Genomic DNA, 17,485 nt, shown 5'->3' on the forward strand with positions numbered 1-17,485 from the left:
CCTGCAGCCCCTGGAGCCTGCTGCAGCTTCTTGTAAGTAAAAGACACCCCTGACACCCCCAACAGCGTCGCGATCCTGGGGATTGCATCACTACATTCCCCCCTCCCCCCCTTAAAGGGACAACGGCAGAGGCCCTCAAGCTGGAGTGACACAACGCCCCAGTTTGAGAACTAACAGCTGTGGGTCATGATTAAACAAGCACTGGTTTTGCACAACATATTTTTCTCCAAGGTTCAGAAGAATCACTTGCTGTCCTTGCTTGCCAGCCCCCAGGTCCCTAAAATAACTGTTGGGGGGCATTTGTTTAGTTCTCTGCAAACAGCATTAGGACATGGACCAAAAATTCATTGAAGATGAAAAGCACTCGGCATGTATGCCGGAACTTGCTTTGTACTTCAAGTTAGACACGAATTGTCAGGGCTCTTATAAGTTGTCACAATTTAGATTTCCAAGCTTGGAAGTGCAAAACTCTTTGTGTTCCTACTGTTATGTACTATACAGATAAACAGCTGCTATGTGTTTCTATCCAATTGGAACAGACAACACAGGTCAGTCAGATTTATAGTTATTCCTGCTGACTATCATAAGAGACATAAACATGAAATTGAACATGAACAAATGAACATGAAGCTCAACGTGCTACATTGATTTTGTACCCACCTTGACCGTACTTAGAGTTGATGGATCCTGGCTAATAGAACAGCTTAAAAGTGATTCTTCCATTTTGATAAGCCAGTCTTCTGTCTCATTAATAAAGTTCTGCAACTGCATCTTCTGGACATTGAAATCTTTCAGGGTTTCCTTTGCTATCTCACACATTTCTTTGGCATGCACCAGTTTTTTCTTTAAATCAGCATCTAAAAACTTTAAAAAGAATGCAGATTTGTCTGAAAGGGCAAAGCATGACACCTGGCACTAAGTTATGATCTTTATATGCATACATAAGGAATAAATGTTTCAACAGATCAAGTTAAATAGTGATTCAGGCAAGAACATGCAGTCATCTGAGCCAGAGCCTCACCGGAGCTCCTGGACCACACAAACCTGAGCTCTCAGACATTACTGGAGGTGTTCTCCAGTTGCATTCAGGAGCCTTTCTGAGGCCTGCAAAGGCTTTGTGCAGCCTCTGTGGGCCTCAGAAAGCTCCCCAGAGGTGTTTTAAAAGCACTTCTGATTTTCAGTGAAAACTGGAAGTTATTTTAAAACACTTCCAGGGGGCTTTCTGAGGTTTGAAGAAGGCAGGCACAACCTCTGCAGACTCAGAAAAGCTCCAGAACCCTGTTACGGTTGTGTTCGGGGTCCTAGTGACCCAGAAATGTTATGTCACTTCCGCATCATGTGACATGGCCTCACTTGCTTCTGTATGTGTTTGTTCTGCTGGCAACAGGAAGTGGAGTTACATGCTTTCTGATTGTCGGGGAATGCTATGGTTGGGGCTGATCTATAGGAGACTGCACATCTGGATTGTCTTGTCTCACGGGAAAGGATTAGATTACATAACCTTCAAATTCATGCCAGTAATATGGTTGTATGTGTTGTAGCAAAGCATATTTGGCTGCTGTCAGATGCTTTTGGACAGATTCCTGAATTAATTAGTGATTAGACACAATTGCCTAAGGTCCATAGAAATTTCACCAGATGGCCATTTGGATGAAAAAAATCACAAGTAGTAGCTATGTCACAGATGAAGTTCTCAACACTCTAGAGCTAAAAATAAGTTCCTTGGCATTGAAGGTAGTCTTAAAATTGAAAGACTGATGAAGATTTTGAGCTGCTGATTCAAACCAAAGTTTGTAAAAGCCTGAGCCTGAAAAAGTGTGAGGTTTTTAATATCAACCTCTAAGACTTACAGCTCAAGCCTAAACACGACTAATCAGAAGTAAATCGTATTGAGTTCGATGGTACTTACTCCCAGATAAGTATGCAGCCTGAATTCTGCCTTTTTAGTCCCTAGTAAAGGATTGTAAAGGACTGAGAGCCCCATCCTAACGGGCAGTCCAATCCTGAGCTGCCCGGGGTGCCCCAGCTTGGCGGCACAGCAAGGGCTGCCGCCAAATCCAGCGCCTCCTGCAGGAGGCACCTCGGGAATAGGGGATACGTTCATTCCCTTCCCCTGGGTAAGGGAGGCAGCCCCACAACGGGGCTACTCTCTTTAGTGGCGACCAATAGGTCGCTTTACTAGCACCTAGGATCCTGCGGAGCAGAGCTCCATGGGTCCTCCTCCCGCCCACCTCCCAGCACGCCTCTGGCACACCCGCTCCCCGCATCATGCCAGACTCCCCACCCCCCTCCCCATGTCACACTGGCTTCTCCCCTCCCCGGAACGCCCCCGTCCCCGCCCCTGTTTGCCATTCCACAGCAGTTGAGCTAGGTGCTGTGCAACCCACCTGAAATACATCCGTGACCCACAGTTTGAGAAATGCTGGTTTATAGCCTGATCCTGAATCCGGCAGCACAGCCCCGCGCTGCCGAGAACAGTTGCATATGTGCCGTAAGGCACATTCGCAGGGCTCACCACCAAGCTAGCCACTTGCTCTGCTGCCTTCCCCCAGTCAGTGACATAGCTAAGGTATCTATCTATCTGCTACCTGGGGTCAAAGAAGATTTTGTAGCCCCCCCCGCATGACAAAATCAAATTTAATTAAGTAAATAAATAAATAAAAAGTTATTGGTTCCATGCTGTATCATAACAACATCTCATTGCCACTCAGACTAGTCTCATAGGTCAGTTTGGACTTAAGCAAATCCACTTTTTGTTCCACAAGGCAGTTGTGTTTTCATTTTCTGGTTAATTAGCCATAACTTTTGATAGAAAACATATTCCAGTGCAGTTTGTTTCATTGCATTCTGCATTAAATTACTTTTCCAATGATATATAACATGATGGTATTATTCATACATATCAAGATTTTCACAATTTTGGTCACTAGTGTCAAGCTCAGCTTGTTGCCCCCCTAAAGCTTGATGCCCGGTGCAACTGCTACTCCCTGCATCCCCTTAGCTATGCCACTGAGGAGGGCTGTATGGTTGCAGTGGGATCCAAGTCTGCATTCTGCTTCGACTTCCAAGCTTGGATGTCTGAATTCCAAGTTATGCAAAATAATGGCATGTGTGCTGGGTGAATGGGACCTTTGGCTGTTTGCGGCTTAGGTTTGAAGCCAAAATTGATGTCATTTCCAGCCACAACATCTCTTCAAGGTTAATCCCAACAATCATTCTAAAAAGTGGATCCCGTACTGAAAGGATTGAGAACCACTGAATTAAACTATCTTACCTGAAGGTTTATAGGAAGTTCTTCCATCTTTATCAATTCTTTAAGCTCAGATACTTTTGAACTTATTTGCTCCAAATTCTGCTCCTTGTGCTTAATTTCAGACTGTAAAAAAGCCAATGGAAAATTTTATATTAGCTTGATTTCCACCCTAGTGGTGCCTGCTTCATATTCTCTTATGTAAGTGAATAAGTTACCATTCATTTCAATAGGAAAAAGTAAACCACTGCCCTTGGTACACCATGGAGCTGATGCTAAAACATGTTCTGATATTGGCCTGGCCCACCCTAACAGGGATCCGCAGAGGGTGGCAAACTGAAAGCCGAGTGCAAAGACATCATCACCTCCCAGGAGTCCTTACAGAGTGTAAGGCCAGGCTTTCCCCCCATACGAAGCCCACATATCCAAAGGAACAGTATTTTGCTACTAATGATACAGAAGCTAAATAAATCCATATCTGTTCAATAGTCCTGATTTTTTTCTCTCCTAATTGAAACATTTTGCACCTGAAAATGTTAAGTGTTTATTATATGCAAATATTGATGATACCTGAAATTCTTCTAAGAAGGCCTCAGTTCCCTGGCTGCTGGTCAAGTTGCTTATGATGTCGTTCAGCTGTGAGATGGCGTTATTGCACCATCCATCAATATCATCACCAATTGCCAGGACATCTTCCCAAAGTGAGATGCTAACACTCAATCTATCTATGCCGTCATCAAGCTTCTCCGAAACCTGTGATGCAATGAAAGAAAACAATTAGGCCCATCATCACTCAATTAAATAAGCTTTAGTGAATTGAACATATGAGCTTTAATCACATAATCAATTTAATTTTGCATATAAGAAAAACAACACATAATTCCCTCTCAGTTCCCTCACTACAATATAGGGACAATAATGTGCACTTCTGTATTTCCCAGGGTTGTTGAAGGATTCCAACAATACTTGCCAAGTACTGTACATGCTCAGAAAGCGCTACGTATTTTTACGTATATGTTGTTAGACAATAAGTCTAACAACATATTTTCTTTGTTTTTTTTATGACGTGCAAGAATTGTAGCAGACAAAACCTTAGAAGGGGCAACAAGATCAACAGAAGCAACAAGATCCTTCCTTATCTGCTGTATTCAGTGCCAACCTGTTTACTGCATTCCTATTCTTACTGCATTCAACTGTTTCCAATTGCCCTCGGTTTAGGGATGGATGAGGACATGAATCATTTAGGGTACAATCCTAACCAAGTCTACTCAGAAGACAAGTCCTATTTTGTTCAATGGGACTTACTATCAAGAAAGTGTGGTTAGAATTGTAGCTATACTTATCTATGTATGGGTACAATACATAGATTGCCTGGAGGCTTGCGCTGTATCGAACGCAGGTTCGTTGGCTGCAGTGGTTCAGCCATGGGCAAGGGGAAGCTCTTCCTCTTACCCGTGGGTAAGGGCTGTGCGCCCCTATAGGTCTCCTCGGACCTGCGTTGCTTCTGGAAGTGGTGCAAGTCCGAGGAGAGTGGAGCGGCACAAAGCCGTTCCGCACTCCCTGGGGATGGGGGTTGGGATCCGACATAACCGCCGGCTTCCAGCCCTGCCCCGGCTCCCCGCGCGCCCGCCCCCGGGCCTGCCCTCCCCCTGCCCAGGAACGCCTCCCCACACCCCCCATGCCTACCTTTGCCGCTTTGGCGTGGGAGCTGCGGCAGAGGCTTCTGCCTGCCTCTGTGTGTCAGCACATGTAAATGCACTGACGGGGCTCCCAGCAACGGAGGCGCAAACGTGCTTTACGGCACATTTGCGACCCTCCTATGACAGCTCAAGGGACCTGGACCGGCAAAAGGCGCACTTTGGATTGCGGCCTAAGTTGCTTTCTGATCTACTTTTTGTTGAAAAGCAGTATACAAATATTATTAATAATAATATAGAAGTTGGCAAACTTAGATGGGGAAACAATGGATAGCAGAAACTGCCAAACGCAGAGATGATGGTGGCTAACTAATTTTCCACATCTAGTAAATGGTTAGGCTATTATTTACTATACCCTGCTTTTTGAACTAAAAAAAAGAGGCAGCTCACGAATTTTAAATCCAAATGGATACTAAAGTAACAAATAAAACAAAGCACAACAGCCAAAAAGCAAGCAGCAGCAAGTGGCATGGTAATGTTCAGCTTTTAAAATGCTGTATCTATTGCTTACATCCAGCCATCTGTCCACAGTATTGTCCATATCTGTTTTCACCGGGATGGGGTCACAGTTCTGTATCTTTTTCAACTCCGATAGCAAGTGTTTTCCTTTATTAGTGAAAGCATTCAGTTCTTCTTGCCCATCATTTAGTTCATTTCTGGCTGCTTCATGCTGTGAACAGCAAAGTAACACTCATTTACAAACGGAACGGCCATCCACCCTTCATACTCATCTCTAGAAACCCAATTACACAGGCCAACAACATTTTGCTTCCTTAAATGTCACACCAATTCCTGGGTATATTTGGGGTGCCGATTCCAAAAACAGCATCCGTTTTGCCCTATCACGTCTAGTTTTGGAGATATAGTATAGCCTCTTTAGTGAACAGTTCAAGCAGCTTTCTCATGAGGAAGCCTACACCATGGCTTCCTCATAAGGAAGCTGCTTGAACCATTCACTAACAAGGCTATACTATATCTCCAAAACAAGACGTGACAGGGCAAAACAGATGCCGTTTTTGGAATCGGCACCCTTAATTCATATCAAACCACCATAAAGTTTGGGAAAAACTTTTCTGACCCTCAGTTTTGTAGGCCTGTGTTATCAGACTAAAAAGACAAATGTATTAAGATAATCTTCTGGAGCAACTAACTTAAGCCCTATTGATTTCAGTGGCACTTGCGGGCAACAGAGCACAATCCTAACCAACTTTCCAGCACTGGCACAGCTGTGCCAGTGGGGTATGTGCTGCATCCTGCAGTTGGGGATAGTCATGGAAGCCTTCTCAAGGTAAGGTAATGTTTGTTTCCTTACCTCAGAGTTGCATTGCCCTTACCTCAGTACTGGAAAGTTGGTTAGGATTGCACCCTAACAGTCTGGATAAGGCCAATATACATTTCCACAATAAAGGTGCTTACACACTCATAATTAGTACTATCAATAAAATAACATAGATACATTTAATGATGTCAATGTACACCATGATCCAGGGAAACTGCAAGCAAAACAGACTACTGCTGGTTGCACTCACAGATACAGACTATACATGTGCATCATGGGAAATCTGTCCTCCAAAGTGGAGACTGAGAAGCTGATGATGCCATTAAAAGTAGAAACTGCTTAATTAAACAACAATAATGTATTTCTTTGAAAAGGTCAATATTTTAAATTACCTTTGATAATGCCCATCTTGCAACTTCCTTATCTTTTATTATGGCTTTGGTCATTGTCACATTGCTAGCAACTTCTATGGCTTTAGTTACTGTGGATTTCAGGCTCTGATAATCTCTCATCACATCAACTAGGATACAACACTGGTCTTGCCTGCACAGGAAAAAAGTAATAACACATACGCTTGGGTATTAATATCCGCTGCAGGCAGGGGGTAAGATCAAGAAATTGATAGTGTACATTTTCTTACTGAGACATCATTCCCTTCCCATAGTGACAAATATGGGAAAGTTCACGTCAGTGACAAGTGAAACAAGAAAACACAGGGGCATACACAAAGTTGAAGATTGAGAAATATTATAATATTGTGATAGAAAACATACAAAATCTAACATTCTATTTAAATATATGCTTACTTTTCCTGGATTAGCCTCTTAGTATCCTCCCAGGTAACTTCCAAACAGTTAATTTCTTTATCAACTTCTGCAGCAAGGTTTATATCTTTTTGAGCGATTTGCTTTGCTTTGCTCATCAGCCATTTCATTTCATGCTGGTGAGAATTCAGTTCATCATCCAATTGATTAAAAATTCTTAATCTGCAAATCAACATATTTATCAATAGTTTGTCTTTTAGGTCCATTTATTACAGAAGAAAAGCAACACAGGCAAAAATGTTACACAGTTACTGTTCAGTATCGCAAGTTCCATTTGATTTGAAATCAAGTTAATGAGAAACTTTGACAATATTAATGGAGGTGACATCAATTTATACAGGCAGTGTAACTGATGCCAGAACTTTGTCATATCACAGCCAGTCACATACAGACATGAGTCGCTTAACAACAGACCGCATAACAACGGACTGGATATATGATGGTGGTCAAAGCACAGCAAAGAGATTCTTAATGAGGCAATCATGTCTCCCATAGCCTGAAGCAGAGTGTCCGTTTACACAAGAGAGAGGAACTTAATGCAAAGAAGAGGCAGTCTATTTCCAGTAGCCTGTGCAGCCATCAAATGTCTAGCAGGCAGTGTTGGCAATGTCTGTTTACACATCAAAGGCACTAGAATGCGTGGAATGTTCACTTAACAACCTAATCACATAACAACGGGGATTGGAGAATGTATCTCCAATCCTGTGGCCACGATAATTTCTCCACCTGTGGCCAGGTAATTTCTCTCACAGAAGTAGAGCTAGAGGCTGGGAGAAGGAAGAGACTCCGTAGCAGACCACTGCACAAGAGTGGTAAGCCAGTAACAGGATTGCTGGGAGGTGCTGTTGCCAGGGGAACTAATTGCTCTCCCTTCTTCACCTGTGGCAAGGTAATTTCCCTCACAGAAAAAATGAAAGTGTCGACTCAGTGTGAAGCAGCAGTGAAGAGGGTTAATTACATGCTTGGGATCATTAGGAAAGGCATTGAGAATAAGACAGCTAATATTGCAATGTTGTTGTACAAATCAATGGTAAGGCGATTTGTGTATCGCCTGGAGTATTGTGTCCAGTTCTGGTCACCGCATCTCAAAAAAGATATAGTGGCGATGGAAAAGGTGCAAAAGAGAGCAACCAAAATGATTACTGGGCTGGGTCACCTTCCCTATGAGGAAAGGCTACAACATTTGGGCCTATTCAATTTAGAAAAGAGGCGCCTGAGGGGAGACATGATTGAGACATACAAAATCAGGCAGGACAGAGTGCATAGATAAACGCTCTTTTCCCTCTCGCATAACACCAGAACCAGGGAACATCCACGAAAGTGGAGTGTTGGGAGAGTTAGGACAGACAGAAGAAAATATTTCTTTACCCAGTGTGTAATTAGTTTGTGGAACTCTTTGCCACAGGAAGTAGTGATGGCATCTTGCCTGGATGCCTTTAAGAGGAGATTGGAGGAAAAGTTCATTACGGGTTACAAGTCATAGTAGGCATGTGTAGGCTCTTGGTTTTAGAGGCAGGATGCCTCTGATTGCCAGATGCAGGGCAGGACACTAGGACGCAGGTTGTGTTTGTTGCCTTGAGTGTTCCCTGGGGCTTTTGGTGGGCCACTGAGATACAGGAAGCTGGACTAGATGGGCCGTTGGCCTGATCCACTGGGGCTCTTCTTATGTTCTTATGTTAAGTGGCGCACACCTGTATTGTTCTCACAGCATATCTGTCACACCCTGTACTTTCAAACATTCTTTGACAATATCAGTCTAACACAATATAAGACTCTCTGGTAGAGTTTAACATTCCACAGATATTCACTCATGCTTGAAATTTTACATCCAGGTGCACATTCACAGGTGATCATAAATCATCCAATCAGATAAATGCTCAACATCATCAAGTCTAAGTTTTATAAGATCATGTTTAGGGATTATATGGGTGATGCCTTGGTCTGTTATTGAAAGCAACTACTATTTCGTGAAAGGTTCTCTTGTTCACCAGGTGAATGAAGGAACAAGACTCCTGGAATGAGGTGAGTAAGAAAGAGTGTTGCAAACATATACAGACACTTGTGCAATGGTTTTACATTTTGTTTTGCTTGCTTTTTAACATCTGAGCCCATTTCATGCCATCAACAACCTTTCCCTGTTTTGCGTTCTCTGTTTGAACTGTTCCTGTTTTTCCCAGTTATTTTTTTCCTATCCATTATTTTGTTCTTCTAGCCCTTCTAATAAACTCTTTTAAAATTTTACTAATTACCTTCCTGACCTCAGTTCTTTGGGAAGGAGCACGTAGCTGCACTCATCAAGACCGTGCAGCTTCTGTTACTCTTTTGTTTTAAGTGGGATACTCTAGATTTTGGAGAGCTTCTTGCTAAATAAGCAGAGACTTCTTCCCAAGGTAGCTTCCAGTCTGGCTTCTTAGTCTTGGGTAGTGGCAGTGGAATACTACTGATTCCTCCCTACCCCCAGTTCAACCAGTAAAAAGTAGTTGGAAGGGGAGAGCAAGGGAGAAAGGGGTACCATTAACCACTAAGTGCTGTGCTTCATCTTGCTCTCCCTTTTCTTCCACACCAAGCATTTACTCAATTATATTCTAACTTTCCTGAAGCTGATTGGGACAGAAGTCTTATGCTGTCCTTTTTCCCAGCTGCTGAAGTTCTTCAGTTCTGCACTATTTAGAACTCAGCCGACAGTTCCAGGGAGAATAAGGAATCACATCTATGTGGGGAACATAAGTCTTGGATATTAAGGGATAAAAGTGACATTAAATGCAGAAAGGATGTTGGCCCTTACTAACAGGAATGAATTAATAGAAAAGTCATCCTCACTAATGATACATGCTGAGTTTTGCTTCACCTTTGCTGAATTTCCTGAAGGCTTGGTTCTTTTAGCCCTTCTTTGTCAGCTCTTTCTTCTAAGTCCTCAATACTTTTTAACAGCTGTTCTTTGTGCTCCATAACAGACTTATGCAGAGCTCCAAGGGCTTCTGCTTCACTCTGTTTAGTTCCCAGTAAAGACTGTATGGACTCCAGTTCGATGCAGAGACTGTCTGCAATATTTCTGCAGGAGGTCCTTTGTTCAGAGCTTCCATGTTTTAGATGGTATTGAGCTTTAGTAAGGGACGCATCCAAACTGGCTGCTGTAGATTCCAATTTGCTGACATCTTGAATAATGTTGCTTAGCTCCTTCTCCAGAGCTTGTGATTTGGATTTGTCTATGTTTCCAGTGGTTTCTACCATCTGTCTCAAGTGGTGGAGTATGTGTGATGCTGCAGCATGAAGCTCCAAGAAGACCTTGAGATGGGACAGGGACTCTTCGCGGCAGTTAATTACTTGGCTGGCTTCCTGATAGAGCTGGACACAGTCTTCAATCTTATTTTGGAATATGCTATGGTCTTCTGGCCAACTGAAAGAACACAGTTTTTTAACATGACTCTTCAGACCTTGGAGTTGATTGTACTTAGCTTCCGCTTCCATTTTGTGGTCCTGTAAAGTAAAAGTGAGGAATAAATGTATTTTAATGAGTAAAAGGTGAAATGTTAGCACTTTCATTAGGACATAGCTTGCTCAGAACTGCCAATAAAATTTATAATCAAACTGCAACCAAATTTCTATTCACTTTTGTTCAAGTGCCCTGTGCCTTGTCTACAAATCCAATGTTCACATCTCTGTTCTAAACACATAGACAAGATTCTCATGAAAGCTTTCTAGATGCACTCATGAGAACCACTTTCTCTTTTGCTTCAGCCATTCTTCCATTCCAAATCCTACCCCCAATGTATTTACCTACTCACCACCCACTCCAAATGCCTCCAAACAAATAATTATTAAAACCGATTACACAACAATCAGGCTCTACTTGAAACAGACCATAATTGGTTTGGAATAACACTGTTGATACACTACTTCCAGTCAGACAGTTCATTAAAAAAGATAGCTTACCTTGTTGTGACAAATAGCTGGCTCTTGATCAGCTGTACTTATCTCAGAAGTATCGTGTAGCTTACTAAGAAACTGCTTAATCCACTCAGAAAAACTGAGGAGTAGCTCATCAAACTGCTTATGTTCAGCAACCACAAACTGGAGAAAACTGATCCTATTAAGACATTGAAGTTATAAAAAAAAAGAGAGAGATACATTTTTCTCTCTAAACAATTAGAAACTAAACAAATACAGTTTTTAAATTTATAAATAAATTGAATTTTTTAAAATTAAAAAATCCTATCAAGAAAATCCAATCCATTGGGAAGTTCCTTTGTACTCCTTCCATTAATTTCAATAAGCCTTGTGTAGGAGAATTTTCAAGTAGATTGTGCCCTTTTAAACTCTGTGTTTAAGACATAAGCATGTGCTCCTGGCTGGCAACCTTCAGTCTCGAAAGACTATGGTATAAGCCTACAGCACCCAGTAGTCCCAGGCAGTCTCCCATCCAAGTACTAACCAGGCCTGACCCTGCTTAGCTTCCGAGATCAGACTAGATCGGCCATGTGCAAACTGCCACCAAATGGTGGGCCTCTTATATTTAACAGAGGAAAAACTATTATCTCTATTCATTCCAGCATAACATCTTTTTCAGAGGTTGCTTGTGGGTCTCTCTCTCTCATCAGTTCCTTTGGGACAGAGAACCAAATTTCTCTCTTCTCACATTTCTTCTCAATCTACGAAAACTGGTTTGAGTTCAAAACTTCACTACTCCTCAAAATGCAAACTGGCTCAGTTTGTATGGGCACATAATGAAAGATGCAGTGGCACCTGTGGCATTTTGCATTTGATCAATGCTCAGCTTTTCCAGAGCCAACTAAATACTTGCTTCATAACCAGAAAAACAAACCTGTTGCTAACAGTCTGAGGTAGAGTTTTCCATCTTCTGTCTAACTCTTCCAAATCCTTTTTCATTGCTTCCACACTTTCTTTAGAACATGTTTTAAACAATGACTCATTTAACTGCAACAGGCTGGTATATAATGCTTCATGGGATGCAACGTCAACTTGCAAATCCTGAGAAACAAAACAGCATACAGTATATGCAAGTGCAAACACCCATAATATATAAATAACTATAGAACTTGCAACATATATTAAGGAAGTTAAACTGTACTGGAGTGTCTGTAAAATCTTGGGAGAGATTCTTCAAAAGAATATAAAGACTCTTAAGCTCTCAGAGGATTTTTTTAATTTCACAGTTTTGAATTAGCTCACTAGTTTCACTGCAGTTGACTGAATTTGTTCTTCAAGTACAGTGGTCAGCAGAAGCTGCGATTCAAGATGGCAGCGCCCAGAAGAGCTGGGAAGAAGAGGCTGTCATGAAAGAAGGGTGCCGTGACCACTGTGACCAAATGGTAACTTTGGGCACTGCTACCTCTAATGCAGGGGTCTCCAAACCCCGGCCTGGGGGCCAGATGCAGCCCACAGCAAGCCTCTTCCGGCCCGCAACCAACCTCTTATCCCCTGAAAGCCTGTGGCCCACTCAGCTGAACATGACCAGAACTGTGCTCTGATTGTGTCTGGAGGGTGTTCTGAGGGCCAGAGAGGTTGAATGAATGAGCCCATTCAGTCATTTATTCACTCATCTAAATTCCATCTCTAATTTCTTTATTTAAATTTTATATTTAAATTTTTTTCTGGCCCTCAACACCACGCCGGATATTTGATATGGCACTCTGGCCAAAAAGTTTGGAGACCCCTGCTCTAATGGGTTGCGTTCAGCCTTGTGGATCACAGGTTGCACAGACCTGAACTAGACAATATGTCAAAATATGTCTTTTGAATATGTCAAAAGAGACAAAGAGTTTCTCCCCTCCAGCACTGACTCTAAAAAGGTCACATGGAGAACATTAGAAATTTGACAATGACTCACAGCTTGGGCAAGCCAGCAATGTTTGGAAATAATTTCAGACTAGAAGCTTGAAAAAAAATGAACTGGACTCTATCCAGGGCTACATTCACAAGAGGGTGTGTGGGGAGTTGGCTTCCTCAGGGATATTTGAGGTACCTCTCTGAATGTTCAGTTCTCATTTTTTTTTAAGTATTATTTTTGGAGATATAAGGAAAAGCAGGCTATATTCTACCCAACTGCTTATTATAAAGTAATACAATGAGATAGCTTGAAACATATAAGCTATGGTCTGGTTGGTCTTCAATGTTTCCATATCTCCTTAGGCCCTCTTGTTGCAAAATATCCAGCTGTGGGCCTAACATCATCTCATTTGTTTTGGATAACACTATACAAGATGTGACTTACCAGCAGGCAAACACAGCTCATATCAGCCATAACTGAAGGCCCATGAAAGACCAGATAAAACGCCTGGTTTTTGCTGACTGCCTGGAACTGCAAAAATCTAGTGGAGCTACTGAGCACTTCAGGCCACAACATATGACAGATGGGTATATACATAACATGTTGTGCAAGCTGACTTTGCTGTTATAGAATAGGCTCTGACCAGCCCATTCTCAATAAATTCCTCTACAGTGAAGTTTGGATATGTAATGTGGCAAGAAATGAATGAGGACTTATTTCATGACCCAGGCAATGCATCAAAGCCATGGTTTGGTGAACATTTTGGATTTTCAACTCTGGGTGCCACGCACTGTGAGGCAATCACATCATGCACAGATCTCAATGTGACAGTCTGCAGTCATTTGTTAGATGAAGGTTTTGTTTTTGCTTTTATTAGGGAACTCATTTCAATCAGCAGATTTCTCCCTTATGCTTTGGGCTGACTTCCTTTCAAAGCATACTATGTGGTAGGTCCCCACATTATTTTGGAAGAAAAGAAATGTGCAATTATTTCTTATAGACTATGGTAACACTATAAAAATAGGAAAACATTTCAGTTGCCAACCCACAAACTTACTTGGGCTAGCTGCAATTCACTTTCCAGTTTGACTCTATCAGCAGCAACGTACTGTTCTGAAGGTTTGGCTGCTGCTTCACACCTCCCTAGCCAGGTGAGGAAAGTAGATAGCTCATTCTCTTGTCTAGTACAACACAGGAAAAAAAAATGCCATCAGTTCAGCTCCTACCAAAACAAGAACTGTAAGATATTTTGAAGATGTCTCTCTATCGGAATAAAACACAACAGCTTACTCACTTCTGCCATTGTACTAGGCGAGTCTCTAGTGAGGCTTGTCTTTCTTTAGCTTGTCTCATTATATTCTCATGTCTCTGCTGAAGCTTTAGAACATCCTGAACTGCTTTTTCTTTGTTTGTGATCTTGCGAGCCGCGGATGCCAAAGAAGTCAGTGTTTGGTTCATTTTTTCCAAAACTTGAGAGACATCCTGTTTAGTTTGAAGCAACAAACCGAAAGCATTTGCCATCATCACCACTATCAAGGCTAGCTAGCAACAGTACATGGCATTCTTGGGTAAATGCTGCGAGCCCAGCACCCCAAGAAATACCTACTGGCACTGACACCTACATTGCCATTCTGCTCTTTAATCCCACCCCTTTTCCTACTGGTGTTCCTCTTAGTGCCAGTGCAGCTGGAGTTGCCTTTTCAATTCCTCCCAAAATGCCTCCATAAATAGTGTTTCTCTGCAATGGTATTATGTTGGAGGCAATGGGGGACACTATAACAGTAGTTCCAGCTGCCATGTGCTGACAATTGCCGTCACTCATTATCAAAGAGATCCACCAGGACCGATTCATGGCACTGCGAAGAGCACTGAGGCTGCTTCAGCTTACTAGCATTTCTGTTGCTTAAGAAGTCAACCAGGCGACACCCACATGGGCAGAGAGTGCACTAAAGGAGGGTATTTTTCCCAAAGTCCCCTCAAACCTGGAGTCAGCTCTGATCATCATCACAAATGGATGGCCCTCATATGGACCTGTGCATCACCAAAAAGAAGTTGAAGCATTGATGCTATGGTTTCTTTATCTAATCCACATCCACGTGCAGTGATTTCAGATGGCAAACAAGCATAGGCAAAACATGTCCTATTCCAGTCAGGGGGAAAATCTTCTTTGTAGTGGTGCCCACAATGTGCAACACCATGCACTATTGACACCCACTGTACTGCTACCCTGGGCAGTTTCTGCTAGCAGGAAAAGCTGCTTCAAAAAGACTCCCCTTAAAATGGCCAGTGGAGGCTGGCCAACACACATGCACAAATAAGGGAGAACCCAATGCAGGGCTTGCGCCCAAGTGCCTCGTGAGATCCAATGGCAACACTGCTCTTCTCCATTTACTCATTTGATCATGCCCCACAGCAGCCAAATTTCTTTCATGTGTTAAAAATATAATCATGTGGCAAACTTTTATGACAATCTTACCATATGATCCTGGATGGCCTTATATGTCTCTGCTGATGAGGAGCATGAAGTATCAGGCTCTGCTAATTTGGCTTCATATCTGCAGAGATCCTGTTGAACCTACAACAACGGAATAAAACAAAAAGCAGTACTTTAAAAAGCAGCTTTGATACCAACTTAATCATTCAATTTTTAGAGGCATGAATCTTATGAAATATGACATCTCACAACATTAATGCGATTTGCAGGAAAACAGAAAATCTGTTTGTGAAGTTTCCTGGAATTTTGACACCCTCATACTAAGTTACTGCATTGTTACTTATTCATTAATGTTTTAAATTCTGAAAACTCAGAGTAACTTATATTTAAAAACACAAAATTATGTTAATCATGTCAAACACCCAAAAGAACACTCAGTGTTAGGGCATGATATGCAGCTTGGTCCAGGGGGATCTAGTCTCAGGTACTAGCACAGGCTAGTAGCCTGTCATAAAATCTCAAAACTGCAAAGGACATGTTAAAGAGACAGTTTTACCGTATTTTAGGTTATTTTTTGTCAGTGGAGGATTGGAACTCATTGAGCCAATGAAAAGTACCCTTTACTCAAATTGTTATAAAACAGTAAGGTATTTTGAAGTGCACCTTTTCTGACTTGCTCTGGTTACATACACCCTTATAACTATCAACTGAATAACTTGGAAAGTGTTTATAGTGTCTACCTTAATGACATTTTCCTCATGTTTTTGCAGTGCAGATGCCTTTCCTGTGATTGCTTCTTCCAGGTGCTGTGCACGATCTCCAAGTTCTTCCCAGTACCTTCTGATCTGGGTCAACTTGGCTTTAATATGTGCTGATTCTCCAGAAGTAAGAAACTGAGAAAATGACTGAGCATCTTCTTCCAGATTTGGGATTTTATTCTCCTTGTCATCTATTTCTTTAATAATAACCTAAAATACAAAGCAATTTGTACATGGAGAAGCTACAGCCTGTGAGCCAGTCACTTTCCTAGAAATCACACCATTTTTTTCCTTTGGCCTTTACACAATTTTCAGCCATCTCATGGAAGTACCTTTAAATCACTGCAAACAGGTGGCCACACTGGAGAAGCTAATCATATATGCAGCAATTCTGTACAAAGTGGAGGCTAAATACCTCAACAAACATTCTGTAATGCAGAAGGCACTCACTTGCAGTGTTGTAACTGAAAATCTTTCAACTATTTGAAAAGCAATTTCAGGGTTAGCTGAAATTACACCCACATTCTAACATGCAGCAATTAACCAGGAGGGGCGTAGGTGGAATAGATCAGAATTCCTCAGGGCAGCTGCCTAGCAGCTTTTATTGTGATAATTACTAATGGTGGCTTTACACAGACATCTAGAAATCACCAGTTAATCTCATGTGGCCTACTGACTATGTCTAGCATTTGAGAATCTCAGGGGATTGTGAACAAGGCCCAGCTGCCTCTTCTTGTTTCCTAGAATTGTTCAGATAGTCCATCACTGAAGTTAGAAATCATAAAACTAAAAAAGGACAGTCCACAAATTCCCTAATACTTCAAAAGCTTCCTTAGCTGTAGGTTTGCATATTGCTACAGCTATTAAATTAAGGACACATCTTTGCAGTCATCATCAGATGCTGGCAGCAACTGTTGCCCTGCACATTCCTGATCTTGTCTGATCTTGGAAGCTAAGCAGGGTCAGGCCTGGTTAGTACTTGGATGGGAGACCGCCTGGGAATACCAGGTGCTGAAGGCTTATACCATAGTCTTTCGAGACTGAAGGTTGCCAACCATTTCAGATGCCAAGTTTATTGCAATAAGCTAACCATTCTTATACTGAATATTGTGGACAACAAGAAGGTGTTGTGTACTATGAGCTTAAACTGTTTTAACCATAATTCCCTTTCCCCAGAACTGTAGCTCTCTGAAAAGGACTGTACATCATTTACAAAATTCTCAATATATAACCAAACTATACTTCCCTGGATTGAGGGAAGTGTATACATATGAAGTCTTGACATGCTTAAGACCCAGATCCAATTTATTCCAACACATACTGCTATTTGTTGATTATCTGTTAATATTCCATTATTGGTTTTTGTTTTACTCTGAATCCTTTGGAAAAAGTAAGTAAGTAAATAAATAAATAAATGCCAAAGTGAGGCTTTTGAATACATTGTTAATGCCCAAG

General features: G+C 41.8%; 1 protein-coding gene and 1 pseudogene across 1 annotated transcript in view; one reads left to right on the plus strand and one right to left on the minus strand.

The window, feature by feature from the left end:
• The window catches only part of SYNE1 (spectrin repeat containing nuclear envelope protein 1), a 314,290-nt gene that overhangs the window by 248,960 nt on the left and 47,845 nt on the right, over window positions 1–17,485 (minus strand). The window contains 13 exon segments of the mRNA XM_066615722.1: window positions 661–864; window positions 3,275–3,376; window positions 3,821–4,003; window positions 5,459–5,617; window positions 6,619–6,769; window positions 7,033–7,212; window positions 9,899–10,527; window positions 10,984–11,137; window positions 11,873–11,960; window positions 13,916–14,019; window positions 14,133–14,320; window positions 15,315–15,413; window positions 16,013–16,240. Coding sequence (XP_066471819.1) covers window positions 661–864; window positions 3,275–3,376; window positions 3,821–4,003; window positions 5,459–5,617; window positions 6,619–6,769; window positions 7,033–7,212; window positions 9,899–10,527; window positions 10,984–11,137; window positions 11,873–11,960; window positions 13,916–14,019; window positions 14,133–14,320; window positions 15,315–15,413; window positions 16,013–16,240 — 2,469 coding nt within the window.
• On the plus strand, window positions 16,931–17,050 carry LOC136637541 (5S ribosomal RNA; annotated as a pseudogene).

This window comes from Tiliqua scincoides, chromosome 1 (genome assembly GCF_035046505.1).
Source record: "Tiliqua scincoides isolate rTilSci1 chromosome 1, rTilSci1.hap2, whole genome shotgun sequence".
Classification (NCBI taxonomy): domain Eukaryota; kingdom Metazoa; phylum Chordata; class Lepidosauria; order Squamata; family Scincidae; genus Tiliqua; species Tiliqua scincoides.